General features: G+C 44.2%; 1 protein-coding gene across 1 annotated transcript; it reads right to left on the bottom strand.

Moving 5' to 3' along the window:
• Positions 1 to 1,246: 1,246 nt before the first annotated feature.
• LOC140581852 (uncharacterized) lies at positions 1,247 to 10,366 on the bottom strand. The gene is made up of 5 exons (XM_072705428.1): positions 10,221 to 10,366; positions 5,437 to 5,529; positions 5,222 to 5,343; positions 3,733 to 3,844; positions 1,247 to 2,009 (listed from the first exon to the last, which is right to left on the bottom strand). The coding sequence occupies exons 1-4, from the start codon at positions 10,288 to 10,290 to the stop codon at positions 3,770 to 3,772; spliced, it is 360 nt and encodes a 119-aa protein (XP_072561529.1). The 5' UTR covers positions 10,291 to 10,366; the 3' UTR covers positions 1,247 to 2,009; positions 3,733 to 3,769.
• Between the last annotated feature and the right edge of the window lie 7,137 nt (positions 10,367 to 17,503).

The following is a 17,503-nucleotide window of genomic DNA, read 5'->3' as shown; positions in this document are numbered from 1 at the left end:
TAGTTTTTTGTTTGCAGTCACAGATTTTTATAAAATTGAGTTTCCCTTTGTGGGGACCGAAACAGTGACCCCTACAACATCAAAATAACAGGTTTTTATTTGGTCCCCACAGTGTTAACGTTTTTATTATTTTTTTTTATATATATATAAATAAATAAATACATGAATGAATGCACATCCTGGAATAACCCACAATCTGGAATGACCAATTCACCTCAGGGTACTCTTAGACCCGTTCCCAAGAATAACTTTGTAATCAGTTTCTGTTGTTTCCCACGGTGGTGTAGTTTCAACTAATTTACAAAATACCCACAATGCACTACTTTAAAATGAGCTTTTGTCCCTCCCAAACTTGGATTCATTTCTCGAACTATAACCAAACCTAATGCTAGTACTTCACCTACTACAAACACCCCACATTTCTACTTCCCTCTATCTAGAAAACCTTTTAGCATTTTAGCAACAGTGAAGGACCGGAAGCAGCTGCCACTTTATTGGGACACAGAAAAGCTGCAGGAACAGAACATTTCACATTTAGAGAGAAACCGTCTGATGGTGCAGCCCTGAGAGACAATGCGGCCACTTGGACTCTTTGTGGGTTTTTTTTTGCCTGCTTCCTTTCTTCCTCATCGCTGAGGTAATGCGTTGGCCTTTCTCTGCATCCTACATTACCTTCTCATGTGCCCGTGAGGTGCCTCTTCAGCCCTCTCCACTATCAGATCACCTCCGCGATTCCTCGCTCTCCAACACTCTCCCTGAAAAAGCAACCCCTGCCTGGCTGAGTGGACTAATGTCTCACTACTATGATCAATCCCATTACCGCCGTTGGCTCCATTCAGACTGGTTGTAAGCACATCTTCTGGTCCCAAACACTTCCAGGCTTTAATATGCCTCCCAGAAATTTACTTCTGGTAAACTAACCACATAAATATAACTTTGGGTGTGATTTAACAGGTCAGGCATTTGTGCTTCATGAGCAGAAGGTTGTTGGTTCGAGCCCCACTCTCCACAAAACAGTCAAAGTAGTTCCTTAAGGTCCATGACCCCCTGAAGTGTTCAGGGGATGTTGGATAAATGGTTTGACCCTGTGTTTGGAGCCTAAGCTTGGTTTTTAACTGTGTGTGTACATCTCAAGGGAGAGAACATTGGGAAATGTGAAATGAAGCATTCCAATGTACCTGTAGTGCAAATGGAAAATAAAGCTTCTTTTTTTTAGCTCACAGAAGATGAAGAAAAAAACAGCCACACCTATTAAAAATATTTATTAAAGTATATAAAAAAAGAATACAAAATGTATTTTCCTCGTTTTTTCATGTGTGGTGACATATATATGCATTGATGGTAAATGAGCACTGTGCAATCATTGTTTTAAAGGGATCTCATCACTGCTTTTCAGGGCTATAAAGAGATATACAGCATTGCAAGTGTGGGACCAAAAAAGGGACCTTCCCTTTAAGAGGTATGAATGGGATGAGCAGGCATGGAGGCAAGTCTCAGAGGCACCTTGCAAGGGCCTATTTGTGCATGAGCAGTGGGCAGATCCACCGTGGGTGCAAAGAGGTCAAAGGTCAAAGGTGGCAACAGCTGACACCAAGAGGAAATGCAGTGCTTACTGAGGATGGACGAGGCACCTTTGGCCTACGGGTGTGAGCCAGCTAAAACCAGGCCCACACTGGACAGCTAAGGACTGTATTTGTGTAGCCGCTTCACTGAAACATGAAAAAATGGAACAATGGTAGAGAACAGCCTTGAGGATCTTCCTCTGTCGTATTTCCTACATAGGATGGTCATCGTGGGTGGATGGAAAGGCTGCCTGTGACTGCAGAGGTCCCTGGGAGATCTCACTGTGGGACATGGGGGGGGCGTGCCATTCTGTGCGAGTGCTCATGTGTGCAGGGGGGGGGGGGGGGTCTCCCCATGGTATACAGTCTTAATGTCCTTGTCAGCCCAGGTCGCCCCCCCTCCCTTGGCGATCTGTGCTTCTTGTCCCGACTTGTGTTGACGGACATCTGAAAGAGACACACCCACCAAAAAACGGGCGGTGTCGAAAGATAAAACTGTAAAATGATCATAGACAAAGGCAATTTACATAATTTTGTATATTAATATTAACAAGGTACAGCACTGCGCTAACAAGACAAATGTTGTGGGAATCAAATCCCAGGGAGCACAGATAAACTGTATCCCTTCCCTGTACTGTAAATCCCCGTGGATAGAAGCATCTGATACATTTATTCGTTTAAAAAGCAAATAATGTTAAAATCTGTAGCGAGTTGTATTCCAAATAGCTGACGTTCTATAAGAATTCAAGGTAGAAAAAAAAGTAATCAATGTTCAATCAAGGTCAATCACGGTTTTTATTCTCATTAAAACCTAGAATATATTTGGTATGTATTTCCTGTAATACCCTTCGAAAATTTGCTGATTGAAAGCTATACCATTCACATACCGTGCACAAAGCGCCCCCTAGTGTCATATATCAGGACTGAGCGAATTTTTTACATTTACTTGGCTGGCTTACGGTTAATCTCATGAATCACTCTTGGTGACAAAAATATCCCAAGAGCCATTACAACAGTAGTCTCAAATGTTCACGTAATTATAAGGATATTTAATGCCAGGATCCAGAAAGCAATCATGGATGATTTAGCCAAAACAGATATGCTGGCTTTCCGCCCAGTGTCCCAGACATGTACACCCCCAAGCACTGAATAGTATCGTACTTATTATATAGCTACACTGAGTAATTTTAGGCGGTCTGATTTCCTAAAACTGAGATAAGCTCGGCAGATACCAGCATGTACGGCTGAATAGAGCCCATTTTCAGTAGTTAAGTACACAGCATTTACGGAACAAATTAAAAACCCGGAAAGTCTGATGCAGGAAAAAACATTAATCTTTTTCCTGGGGTACGAAACCTTAATCTCTACTTGCACACCTCGGCACCTGCACAGGACCGCACGTCTGCTGCCATCCGTAGGGCTGCATAACCACGTGCCAAGACCCCAGCTGCAGGAAATGAGTGACGTCACGATCGCGAACGATCATATGCTTCTCAGCGACTCTTTGATACAAACGAAGGGAACGGAGTCGCATTTGAGAGTCGTCCTTTTTAATCGGCGTGCCCAAATGTCACTGCCAGCCCCGAAACCGCTCAACTTCCCCTTTACTTTAATCAGCCAGTCACAAGAAGTAGACATTGCCGCATTTAGATTCTTTAGAAGCAGAATAAGCAAGATTGTGTGCGAATAAAAAGTTTTCTAATATTAAATTTTGCAGGAATTGTATTCGAAGCAAGACAGCTTTACTTGCATAACACAATTAATATGGAGAGTAAATTCAAAGTAATAAATATACATATAATGCAGAGGGATATGCCGCCACCTTGTATTATACTTATAAAGCAGATCATTGAGGTTAGGTTTGGAAACACAAATAATTTAGTGTCGCTAAACTTAGTCCACACTTGTGATTTAAAAATATATTGGCTGTATGTCTAAGTCTGAATCTTATCCAAATCTTACCCTATCGTAATCCTAGTGATTATTTCGCAGATAAACCTAATAACCTTCGGCCCTAAGAAAAAAAGAAAAAGAATGTTGAACTATCTGAAAGGAGCGGAGTTATTAAGATCGCCGACTCCCTTCACAAAGCCGTTATTCCCATCACTACAGGAAACAGACAAGTGACCAGGGGTTCAAAAGCAAGAGACAAGGCTGCTGGGTAACCTACCTTTGGAACGAGTGCCAAACTGGGCTTAAGGTCCCACTCATATAGGCCCAAAGAGCTGGTGTACCAGAATGCCCATGGGAAGCAGAAGGCTGAGGAGGGCTGTTCTATGATCCTACAGGGAACATATACAACCTCAATGTATATTACGTCACATGACGCAACATCATATTACATCACGTGACACATGACATCACATGATATAATACATACGCAGTACCTCACACAAATTGTAAAACATGTTTTTGCTAGCATTTTATTAACTGGCTCATTAAAAGCCAAATAAAAAACTCGAGGCTACGCAGTCACATGTCTTATTAAAACACCAAACAGCATTGTTTGTATCTGACGTGTTATATTCCCATTGAGGAGGAAACTGTGAAATCTCTTTTAATGGAGCACGACTACTTAGAACAAACACTAGGAATGAAAATGCCAACAAAAATACAATATTTGTCAATAATGACTTGCACCACTTTTGAACTGATTCTGCAAACTTGCATATATAATTCTTAAGGAGTGTCACTAGAGATTTATGAAATGGAGGGCTCACAGTTTACTAGGCGGGGATCTGATTTTGATAAAAAATAATAATAATAACTGAGAACACACTATTTAAAGTAATCAGTGAACATTTATTTTGTGGGGGTGTGGCTGATGACACCCTAAAACAGCCCTAGTGACACTCCTGGATTTCTTCCTTTGAATCTGACAAATTAAAAGTGTTACTCTGAGTACAGGGCTGTGTTCTCAGTTTTAGATGATCCTGGGGTGTTTCAGGCCCAGAGCTGCGAATCGGAGGATCACAGGTGGGATCAGGGTCCTTGAAGCAGACTGCACACACTCGCCCTGCGTCACATGGCCACACACTCACCCCAAATGCGACTTGGATCGACTGCTGGGAACTGGGTTGTAAAAAGCAGTTCCCCAGAAATAAATACTTCTTGTTTCCCAGCTTGGAGTTTTGAAACACACCAGATGGACTCATCAGATAAATCCCGGTTCCAAATAAGTTCCTCCTGCTCAAGCCGTTCGCAAACTTTTTGATTTGGGTCTTACGTAATGCTTTTCTTCTTCTTTTTTTTTTTTAAGAAAAAAAAAAACAAGTAGATAGGGCAATTTCCTGTATAAAGCAATTTTTGAAATTGCCTGTTCCTTTGAAAGTGTGTACAAAACAGCCTCAACACAGCATTGCTTTGTGTTGAATTGCTTGGGAGCTCATTATCCCGATGTGAGTCCAATCACAGAGCCCCACGCAGGGCTTACTTTTGATCCCAGGATTGTATGCCTTTAGCATTGTAGACTTTTCATTCAAGATTGCACTTCATGAAAACACATCCTTAGGGGAGGGACAATCTCAATGCGCACAAACGCCAAGAAATCAATAATAATCTAATAGTTTGTCAGCTAAACTGTGGTGTACAGTAAAGTAAAGGTACTCATTTTGTAAGGTGACAGAAATACATGCCAGAAAGATTAAATAGATACATACACTGTACGCCGTCCCTCGGGGGGATTCCCGTGTCTCGCCTTCCATTTCGTCCTTTTCATCTCCATCGTAGTAATTTCCATTAAAGTACTTGTTAATGTCGTCATACACGTTACTGACGTTGCCTGATGAGAAAACAGTTAGTTGTACCATCACAGAAGGAAGCCCCGTATTACCTGAATCTGCTCTCCCCCCCCCCCCCCCCCCCCCAGACTCACTGAAAAAGCTGAAGGTGAAGGGGAAGCTGCTGTTGTAATCATAGTCCGGCATTTGCGTCCCCTCCATCCTGTAGTCTTCGTCCTCCTCGGCTGCTGTAAGGTGACAAAGGTCAAAGGTCAGATCCAAGATTCAAAACATCTGATTTTTATGTGCCCTGCAACGAGGGAGTGCAGGCCATCTTTGCCAGCCTAACTCCTTTTCCTGCTGCACTTTTAAGGTCAGCTTTATCTTCTTTCAAAGAGATAAGCGATTGTCCATTGAGATGTAGTTACAAGCAAAAATATTCCAGAGTAACATATGCCTCTCAAGTGAATAAGTCCATCTGGCACTTGAACAGGAACGACATTGATAATAAGTCTAGAATCTCAACTATTAATCTTCTTCATTGACTACATGTTATAGGGATTGAACATGGTACATCAGAGAGAGATGAATAAGTGCCACATAACCAGCATAAATCTCAAAGGCTACTCTTATACCACCATGAAATGTATGATTTCAGTTAGCAGGCAGCCTGAGCTGAACTGGGAACCTGCGAAGCTGGAAGCCATTAGTCTCTAACCCTAAGATCCTTCTCTCCGGGGTATTGCTAATTTTCCTTTCCAGGGCAGCACATCATCATCTGTGAGTTATATCCAGAAGAGGGGAAATCTGTCTTTTTGCACTAATACATAACCTCTAGGCCCTGCGGAGCAGCTGTCTGCGTGGCGGAGTGCAGCACGTCGGATCCCGAGACCAATCCGAAACAGTTTTACTTCCCTTTCGCTGCAATATTCTTGTTATATTAAGCTACAATAAATCTCATTTATTAAATTTCATTCCATTACAGTCTTGATCTATTTTGTTGAGCGTCGTTCCGCACCCGATGTCTGCGGCGGGGGTGGTTGCCTGGGAATAGACCTCTGTATGGAAGATGTCTCATGACTGGGGGTGGGGGGGCATCCTGGTCTCGTGGGGGGAATCTGTTGCAACCCTGTCAGCTTGCGCCAGCCTCCTCCCAGGAGACGGTGAGACTCGGAGTAGAAGCACAGGACTTGGACCTGTTCCAGGAGAAACCGCAGCCAAGCAAACTCCCATCGCGAGCCAAACCCCCCCACTAAGGTCACATGTGCGGTGCTGCTGGGGCCCACAGCTGCTGCTTGCAAGCCTCTGCACTCATAACGTTCCCTTTTAAGTTAACATTCATCCACAGTGATTCAACCAAGGGATCCAATACCCTGAGACGTTTTTCCAATTCACGCCACGATTCATAATCCTCATTAGTCAAATTGTAGTATAAAATTACTTAATGACATAGAGTCAAAGATGGCAAAGAAATATATATTTATAAACATGACAATGCATGTATCTAATTACAGAAACACATTAAGATCATATAAGTAAGCATAATTACTTACTTATAAATATGTATTTCTATAAACTTTACCACAAACACATTTGACAACGCAAGAGGCAGTCTATGCCAACAAATGTGAGATTTGGCAATGCCGAGGTTGCAAAGCCTTACCCAAGCACCCCCAAATTAACTCATTATTGATTAAGAATATCTTAATGCTTGACAATACTTGCATTACATTATTATGGCCATGCTTCTTGCACTGGACTGGAGCCTTAGCTGATCGAGCAAGTGGACAGTAGTTAAGGACGGCCTGTAAGGTGACGAACACTGGCTGGTCGCGGCGTGAGAGCCAGACCGCTGGAGCACCAGCCAGCTCATCACTCCCAGAATCCCATTTCCCAGTTGCGCATGGCTTGATACTATTATTTGAGACCCATCTTAAAACAGAAGACTCCCTGTAAGTTACAGCATGCATCTGGCAACCAATCAGGTTCCACCCACTTGTGTCGCCCCCCCCCCCCCCCCCCGCGGGGAAACCCTTGGTGGGCAAGTTGGAACACAGTCGGACACACGAGCTGAGTCAGACCCTGCTTGGGAACTGGATTGACTCTTGCAGCCCACTTGGTGCGAGGCGTTCAACACGGGATCAAGCGGTCATGGGTCACCTGAGACTCAAAAGGAGAGCGGAGGGAAGAGCTGATTACGCTGGCAGAGTCCCTAAGCGCTTGGGAAACTGCACGTGCTCCGTCTCCGTAACCCCCAGCTGCCCCTTTTATACGAGGGAGAACACCTGCGAGGCTAAATGAAGCTTCCAGTCTTCACCCTGCTCTGTGTCACACACACAAGGTCACCATACTGCACCCTGGGAGTCTACGACTCCGAGACGCTGGTTCACTGTGCCGTTCGGCTTTCGGATCGCACAGAATGGGAAGCGGCCAAGCCGGGACACGGCTGTGTCACAAACCAAAGGACTCTCCGTTTTGACTGCAGTTGCCCCCCAAATACATTCTTAATTTTGCCTGGAGGCAGAGTGTCCATTGTATCCCTCACAAAAACAACCTTCAGCTCACAGAGGATCCTCTTCACTGTATCCCAGGCCATCTTACTCACTCAGCAGAAATAGAATAAAGCTTTAGTTGCCATTTCCATGTACATTGCATTGTGGGAAGCAGTAGTGGCTCAGCAGGCTTCATCTCTGCGACTGGAGGATCACTGGTTCAAGCCCCAACGTCGGCAGAATAGATACAAGTCTGTGGACTCTTGAGCAAGGCCCTTAACCCCCAGATCCAGGGGCGCTGCACGCTGGCTGACCCTGTGCTGTGAACCCCCCAGGCGTGGTGAGGAAGATGGGATAGGTGAAGAGAAGCATTCCAATGTACTGATACTTGTGCAAAGGGCAAATAAACTGTTCTTTCTTTCTGAACGTTTTTTTCCCCCCAAATATACACACAGAGGTTAGAGCAAAGTTTAGGGTCTTTTTTTTTGGGGAGGGGGGGGTTATGGTTTCTCAAGGGCCCAACAGAGTTGTGGCTACACTGCCAAGCATGGGATTCAAACCAACGACCTTCCAATAACAGGCACAGAGGCCAGACCCACTGAGACAGGCACTGTCCCTCAAGGCAGGCTGATAAGGAGACAGCAGAAGTATGGAAAGGTGGCATTAAGGGGGAAATGTAACATGATGACTGCTCTGTCAGCGGAGCGATTTTCACACCACCTGGCCCTGGAGAAAATAGGCATTTTCTCTCCCATTCACAAGTTCCAGCTCATCATCAACACATGACACCGGAGCTTGATGCCGCTGTCAGTTGACGGCAGCTCGATACAGAGGAGCCTGGGTAACATGAGCCTCTGCAAATGAGGCAGCTGACGTTTGTATGCCTGAGAACGACAATTCAAAACAGATGATTTCTCCTCTCTGGATATTTTGTTAACCGCTGATCCAGACAATAATGGGATGATGTTAAGTCAGATCAGAAGAGGGCTGGACCCTGGGTGGAGACTCCCTCCGTCAAACAAAACTTTGTACATTCCCTGAAAACACCCCAAATATTATTCTGTATTAAGTAACCAGTTCCAGGATATCAACTGGCCCCCTGCTGATGCATCTTTGAATGGGTCTCTTCAGATCTTCTGCAGTTCTCAACTTGAACTTGAAGCTCAGGACCTCTCCACCCGTAACCCCTGGGATATGTGAGGCCTGGGGTATTATTAGACACAATACCATTCCGTAAGATGAGCATAAACTGGGCGGAGAGTAGCTTGGAGCTATAAGGCATAGAAAGCGAGTTGTGATATAGAACTGAGGACCTTTTGACCACCATAAATCACCGTCAAAATAACAAACCTTCAAAGAAAGCACCTGTTTATTATATTTAATGCACATGAATATTATATGAGCAGCCAAGGCTAAATATTTACCCCTTAAGTGGACAGTAAAAATTTCCAGTTTGAAGCAATTGAAGTGGGGGGGAAAAATGCAATGGGCCTGTAAATCTCTGGGTGTGAACGTCATCTTCTTGAGTTTCAAAATAAGTGGATGGCCAGCTTCCTACAGGAGATAACCTCTGATTGTATTTGAAAGCCCAGCAAGGCAATGAAAAGACATGACAAATTAGCATCGACAAATTTCTTGCATTCCCTGTCTGGGAGGGTCTGCAATCACAGCTTGAACCCAGGACAGGTCTTCTGCGAAGTACTTCTCAAAGCCCAGGATTTCTCTGTGGCTTTTGGTCTGCCCTCATTCTTCCATGTAGGTTATTAAAACCAGCTGGCCAGAATGCAGAATAAATTTAAAGACAGATTTACAATACAACAGATTTAACTGCGGCGAGAGCCAGGCTCTGTCCAAACACTGCCTTATATACAGGTCCCGGGTGCCACGACAGACTTGTACGCTAACAGGGGCGTAAAACATCCTCTAAAACACGTTCAAGTCTAAGTTTGGACACTTTCACAAGACCCTGTTTTCAGTGAATTCTTCTCGGATTCAGCGGTGTTTGGCAGGAAGTGAAACGGCTCACACGACCAGAGGTGTGAAGGGACAGTGTGACAGATACAGACACACACCAATGTACACAAACAGGACATGCTGCTAACTCGTCTACTTTCTCTGTTAGACAGACAGTTAACCTCAGCACACCTGCAGTGAGACACCTTCTAAGTCCCCTGGGATTCTGTGCAGATTATTTCTGGTTCTCAGTATCCATTAAGCAGCTCATCTGAAGCCCATCTAAAGACCTTCTGCCCCTTATGCTATCAGGCCAGAAGGTGGCGTGCTGGTTAAGGAGCTGACCCGGACACATCCAAAGCTGTAGCGCAACTACACCCTCCACAGTCAGAAAAACTCATCCAGCTGCACACACGCCCAAGAGAAAGCAGGATTGCGGAAGCTGAAGGCGACAAGGAGGTTCCCGCGAGCAGCAGCAGTGACAGCGTACTCACCCTGGACAGCGGTCAGCAGGAGGCCCCGGAGAAGGCAGCTGCAGAACAGGAGCTGGACCAGCCTCTGCATAGTGGCTCCAGATGAGTGGAAGTGATCACTCTCCAGTCTGAGCTTGCCAGAGCAGACGCTGTGTGGGAGAGCAGGGGGAGGGGTGGAACTGGGGGGCAGGAGGGGGTGGGACAGAAACAGGGAGGGGCCTGCGGCTCCCATTACTCAGGTTCATTCAGAGCAGCTCCAATAGTTTCGTTGGCATGATGAACAGGTCAGGAACAATGTCCTAGACAGGCGGCGTCAATAGGGATGAATGTAAATGACAGAAGAAGGGAGATTAAAGGCAGAAAGAACATTTCAGTGATCCCTGCTGAAAGAACGGCCTTTCTGGCTCCCAGTTCGCTGCGTGATACCAGTGCCTTTGGTTCCTGCTCGTGACGGTCGTTCGCTTGTGTTCCGGATGCTCTCCGAGATGACATGACGCGGAAAATTAAATTTCACAAACTTTTGTGTCACACTACACAACAGTCCTTCATTAGATCAGATTAGATTCACTTCAGTAGACAAACCGACAGAGAGACAAACTTACATCCAGAGACGTACAAGTTAAGCAGATAGATAGATAGATAGATAGATAGATAGATAGATAGATAGATAGATCTAGACTAGTAGCCAAAAGAAGGTCACATGACACAGAGATACCAGGTTACTGTTACTGCTGCCGCCGTCGCTATGAGACAAGGTGCACTGATGGCTCCTCCTCCACCAATGGGAAACAAGGCCAAGATTAAGGCAGTGCCCGGGCACATGCCAGTGACGTCACTATGGCGCTTTTAATGAAGAGCTGTACACGGTCCAAGTGGGTCCAGGCTTCCGGGGAGGGGGTGCAGCAGTGGTGGTGAGTCCATCCAGGCCCCCTCATTAACACCCGGACAGCACTCAATTGGGGCATTGTTCAGGACCCCCATCAGGGGGGAGATGGGGGGCTTGTGATCCCATCTTCCAACCCACAGCCCGGCAATTGGTGGAAACAGATGAATCACCAGTAACTTCTAAACTCCATTGATGGTCAGATCCATCAGATAAAGGCATTATTCTGAGGTCACTCTGCTCCCAAGACTCAACAGAAGTTTAAGAAATAAAACGTAGTGTATTATGACATTTTTTTTTCTTATTGAAACCAGAGAAACAGCTTGAATTTGTTTTAAATGCTTTTGTGATTGTTTATTTTGCACCTTCAGGAAGGTCATATTGAATGTGGGAGCAATCATCTTCCTGATCCGACCAAACAGTTTCCATGTGCTGGCATCTTTGATGATCTGACCGTCGATAAAATATTTCTGAAACAACATCTTTTATTTATTTAAATGTCACTCTTTAAATTATGTTACTTGAAAGGGTAGCTGCAATTTTCTTGTGATTTATGGAAACAGTTTTGCATTATTTCTATGTGTTGCATGACAACGTTTTGAAATTATGTTGATCACAGTCATACGGCACAAAGCAGGGGAAAGGTTCTCAGTGACACTAGCAGAGACGACAAAACCAAAAACCAATGACAGCTCATACCCTTCAGATCCCAATTGGCTCATTTGCCAAGTAAAAAGAAACAAACAAAATATTATTCAAGCTGTCAGAACTCCCAAGAACCCTGTACTGAGCCACAAAACCGATCGCTATCGTAAGTCAAATCCACAAATACTTGGGAAGACCCAAGACCTTTGCGTAAGGCTGACCCTAGAGCTGCCAGACCAGGAAAAAAATTCACATCTGCACGGTGGTGACCCTCAAAAGGACAAAGCTTCTGACCTGTCACTCTCGTAACATTATGACTCGGATGCATCACTGAGGTCCCACAACAAAGACTCAGGAGGGGCCACGTCAGGCAGCCCACATATTATTAACATAAGCGGGATGAAACCGGTTTTGTGACCCAGCACAAAAGACTCATGCATACCTCTATCTTCCTGTGCCGGCCGGCCAACAGGGGAGACCAGAACTCCGGGCCAGAGATGAGTGATCGCACACAGGACAAAAACGAGCCGGCAGGAAATTTCTGTGATCCATCTTAGGAACTGATCTGATATCACAGAATCCTTGAGTTAATCCGTTCGTATAGTGGGACTTTTTATCTTTAGCCGTGACAATTAACACTGAAGGTTTCTGGGCTTACATGAGCATAAAAACATAGCGCCACACGATGCTTACGGACATCAGAGTTCTCAATTCAGCTGTGGTGCTTTAGGCAAGGCAAGTTTATTTATATAGCACAATTCAGATGCAAGGCAATTCAAAGTACTTTACAAAGGAAGAGGGATACATTTAAATAATAGACATTAAAATCACATTTAAAAGACAAAAAAAAAACCTGTAACTGTAACTATCTTAGGTAAACTTGCATCCCTCCAAGAGGCTCTCAGCGGTTTATAGTAACGGGTCTGCGTTGTGTGCTGCATGATCTGACATGACGTGCAGGTGGCTCTCCCGCTCTCTGAGTGTTTATGTTGCTGCCTAAATAGTGCAGAGTAGGATTAGAGCCTTAGATCTGGAAGCCTGATACTGAGGTTGTTGCCATGGCAGCGACCCTTTGGTCAGGGGCCAATGGGAGCCTGATACTGAGGCTGTTGCCATGGTAGTGACCCTCTGGTCAGTTAGCCAATGAACAGGAGCTCTGATGCCTGACCCTGTGTGTGAGCCTGTATATGCAAAGAGCATCTGTGAAACATCTGTCTGCTGACAGGGGATTTGGATGGTCAGGCATGGGAAAAACTCTTTAATAGATACTTTAAGCACTTAAGCTAAAAATTACATATGCCCCAGGTGTCTCCTCAGCAAAAATGACTACAGTTGACCATCGGAAATATCTATATTTCAATGAACTCTTTGTGGTCGCACCAGGAAAGGCTGGAGTAGCCTGGAATTAATTAACCTTATCTGGCGACTTGAGAACTCACATCTTGACAGTTTAAATATCACACTAGGGGAGATAACCTGCATTTGACTTCGCTAAATTTTTGTGAAGGCTCTGAGCACAAGCTACAAGCACCATGGACCAAGGCTCAGTGTCCGCATTGAGACGTTACACTGATGGCGGGGTGGGACGTGCGTGGGCAAGCTGAGAGCTCCGCACTTCCTGTCTGTGGGAGAGTAGGAGAGGATGGTTCCCTAGGCAGCAGGGGAGCGGGATGGGATCTGTCCTGGAGATTTGGTGACAGGCAGGAAGGGGGAGAGGAAGCCCCGGGGGCTGCGTTTGTGTTGGCCAGACTGTTTTCTCACGGAGTTAGCGGCCCGGAAGTAGCGCTGTGTCAGGTGTTGCCTTTTACGGGATTTGAGATGAAGAAGAGAGGATGTACAGCTTGGGGTCGAATGCGAACAATGGCAGCTCAGCCCAGCTGGTCATGTTTACTGGGTGAAGCTTTTATACTTCTTAGCGTAGGTTTTTGTTTTTTGAATCAGCCATGACCATTAACCATTGGGGTACGGGCAGCATTCAAGTGGAAGGCTGCTTAACGAAATGGAATGTGCGATGCTTTGCGTTAACATAACCCTGCGATGTACAGTTGTGCAAGACATTGTAATCCATGACCTATCGGATTCATTAGTGTTGTTCTCTTGCTACACTGTTTGGTGCTGCTTTGTTCTGTTGTGTGTGTTCAACTTTTGCATTAAAAAACAGTAAACTATTCATTTAAAAATGATGACCCACTTAAAGGAACCTGAAATCAAATGAGTCTGTGTGCTATCTGCTGACTTGGCACCATTGTCACTCATTTTTGTTACTCAAATGTTTTATGCTATGTATCACTTTGACAGATGCTGAAATTCATTACATTTTTCTTTCACCCAAAGTGACACAATTGAATCCCTGGAGCAGCTATAGCTTAAAGGGTCTTGGTCAAAGCTCCAATTAATGCTCCTATTACTTTTCCTTTCCATATGAGCCAGCAACCTTCTGATTACAGAAGAGTCACACCAGTCCAGCCCAGTCCAAAAGTTAGAATCTGCAGGGATCCCGAAACCATGCGACTAATGGCCGATTTATGTCTCTGTGCAAAATCTACACCATTGGTATGTCGTAGCCACACACCCTACACCGTAGCCCAGGCCATAGCCTGACACACACCTCCCAAGAAACGTAAATACGTGTCGCTGTGATGCTGACTGCATGAACTATAATCGATCTGCTTGGCAACGTCGACTTTTCTCCTGCGCAATTGTTTCGTTTACAGCTGGGATGATTTTACTGTGAGACAAACTGTGTGTATCTCATAGCTAGCCTGCTGTCTTTGCTATGGTTTCATATGGAATGTCATATATCACGATGTGCACTTTATTTTGTAATAAATATTGCAATGTTTACAAAGTAAAACAGGAGTTTAAAATAAATTAATTTCTCACAAACCAGTCTATGAGTGATTTAAATAGCAAGGACAAAACTGGTTATGATTGTCTCGGAGAGCACGTGCAAGAGTTCATGCAAAACAGTGGCAGTGCACTTTAAACTGATGTTTAAATACCTGCTAGTTTTGTTTCCTATGACGTAGTAAAAAAAATTAAATTTTAGCTAAATTTTAACCCCCCTGAACTCAGTCAGCTAGCATTTTGGCGGTGTTATTGCAGAATGACACAGACACACCAATGTCCAGATATAAATGAACATTAGGGAGAAATCGATTAGCAAATTCCTTAAGTATGTAAGGGGTCAAAACGTTTAACATTCGTCCATACGCAAGGGCAGCTCCAGATGGTAGCGATAAAAATTAACCTAAGAGCCCAGGAGCTTCGTAATGGGTCACATCTGCGAGGGCGTCGTTTGACAATCGAGGCTTGTCCTGCGGACAGCGCGGTATAGGTTACTTTGTTTTACTGTTAAAGAAGGGACTCACAAAACGTAAGCATATAGGGATTAATAATGAGACTCGGAAACTTATATAAACCTGTAAACCTCGAATGTGAAAATTACAAACAGGCAAGGAATGCAAGATGTGAACAAAACAGATACAGTTTAAAAAGCGGCTTTATTTTGTGCTATATAAACCGAAAATGCTGTCACGTCGGGGTTACCAGCAAGGCGTTACGCCCCGTGAGCTTTTTGACTTACACACAATTTGACTTGATTTGCATTCACTGCAGCTTAATTGCACGTTGTTTGAACTTGTATTCTTTTTACGGTTCCTGACACCTGTTATTTGGTGAATAGGCGCGGGGGCTCCTAATTCACCGTATTCTCACATTGTGAGCCGCTTCCTGAGCGAGTGATTGATGACGTCACCCCGGGCTTGCGCGAGACATTGTTTGCTTTGCTCATACTCATACTATTGTATTCCCAGGGTCACTGCTGCTCTCCTGGGCTTCGGAGTCACATCGTCTAAACTCGCAGTCCAGCTGATGTGGGAAATGTTTCCTCAGTTAAACTGCCTTTTCCTTGCACTCATGGGAGAACGGAGATAGGCTGTAAAAACGTTTCAATAGCATCCCTTCTAACTTTCTCATGGGATATTCGAAGACCGGAGCTATTTTCATATTTGGGAATAAATTAAATTATTTTTAATCTGCATTATTATATAAACAGTTTACAGAGGGCAACATCCAAACTAATCTCAGTCAGACCTTAAATATATACATTCGGAACACAAATTTTTCATTCTTAGTCAAGTAATCAAGACAATCAACACAAATTAAATACACAAATTCAAATAATACCAAAACATTACATTTCATTACGTTTAGTATTTAGATATATTTTTAATTGAGCTTGTGCCGTAGGCCTATGTGTAGCATTGTACAGTGAATGCTACAGCCTATGGTTAGTATAAATAACTATTTCATTAATATAATGTAGAACTTCAGTGATTTTTTTTAGAAAGCCGTGAGTTTTGTAAAAAGACAAGGTCTAGTTACGATTGAGTGTCTTGATGTTTAGTACTGCAGCCTGACCCCATCAGCGTGTAGCTGAGATGCCTCAGGTGGGTTTACCTCACATTCTCTGGTTTCCTCCTACAGTCCAAAGACATGCCGTTTTGGTTAATTAGCATTTCATAAACTTTGTGTGTATTGGTCCAGTGAGGGACTAGTATCCTGTCCAGGGTGGACCCCAACCTTGTGTCCTATGAGGGCTTAGTTTAGGTTTTAAGTTTTAAGTGGCTAAAATATGGATTATTTATGACTGAGAATTTCAGAATGATGCATTACAAATTTGCCATTTGAGGAAGAGTTTGCTTATGACTGTATCTGAACATCTCAGAGTGATGGGAAAATCCATCTGCTCTCTGCGGGCAGCTGGCGAATCGCGGTTTTTTCCAGAGTGCTGATGTTGCGGTTTTCTGAAACATGCCCTGGAACACAACATCTGGATCGGTTTACGTGTAAGGCCGACGGGGTGTTTGTGGGAGAGAATGCGAGCGCGTGTGACTGGGGGACAGAGCTAAGGTGTGGCGCTCGGGAGCGAGCAGAGGGACACGAGACCGGGTGTGCACGACGCCTGAGAGGTCTCCAGGGATACGGGGCACCTTTAATGGAAGAGCGTGATGGGGGCAGTAAAGTCCTGCGAGGACGGACGTTGTGCTGAGAAACCGCAGAAATGCGGAGCGTCGTCCCTCGCAATAGAGGCCCTGGCCTCGTGACGACACGCGAATGTCACATGATGCAGGAATGTCTTTATTTTTACAGCTTGTTCTCCAGCGTACAGCTTAACAATCTCATTTGGAGGCAGATATCCGTATGTGGAATAAGGGAAACCTTAGACTGAAATTCTAGAATTTTAAGTTTAAGATTTTAAAGTCTAATTCACTGTTTCTCATCTGTTTGACAATCCATGTTCCATATCCCTTGTCCTGTATAGGGTTATTGTCAGCCTGGAGCCTATTTCAAAAGGCTAAAGGCAGAAATTCCAAATATTACTAAAAAGTGTCATACCTGCCTCTACATGTAGTCCATGCTTTGAAGTCACTGAGGCATTGAACGGTGTTGAGAAGATTTCATTTTGAGTCGATATCAAGCAAACAATCTCCCTGCTTAATCAAACAATGTGATTATTCACTTAACATCAATGTGAAAGGTCTTCCACCTTATCTGTATCAGCAATATTATAAACTCTTCCTTTTGTATTAATAAAAATGAGTTTACGTGTTGCTTTTCATTCGTATGACACTATACACTAAACAGGATATCAGATGCACCACTATTGGTATGTGTTATAAAATTGCAGGGTGTCTGATTTTGGAGGCAAAAGGAAATTTTGCTATTTGCACGCCTATTCTTGTGAAAAATAGGCAGATTTTAGCAGAGATGG

This window comes from Paramormyrops kingsleyae, chromosome 23 (assembly GCF_048594095.1).
Source record: "Paramormyrops kingsleyae isolate MSU_618 chromosome 23, PKINGS_0.4, whole genome shotgun sequence".
Taxonomy (NCBI): domain Eukaryota; kingdom Metazoa; phylum Chordata; class Actinopteri; order Osteoglossiformes; family Mormyridae; genus Paramormyrops; species Paramormyrops kingsleyae.
The sequence above is the reverse complement of the archived record's forward strand: the minus strand, read 5'-3'. Positions and strand labels throughout refer to the sequence as shown.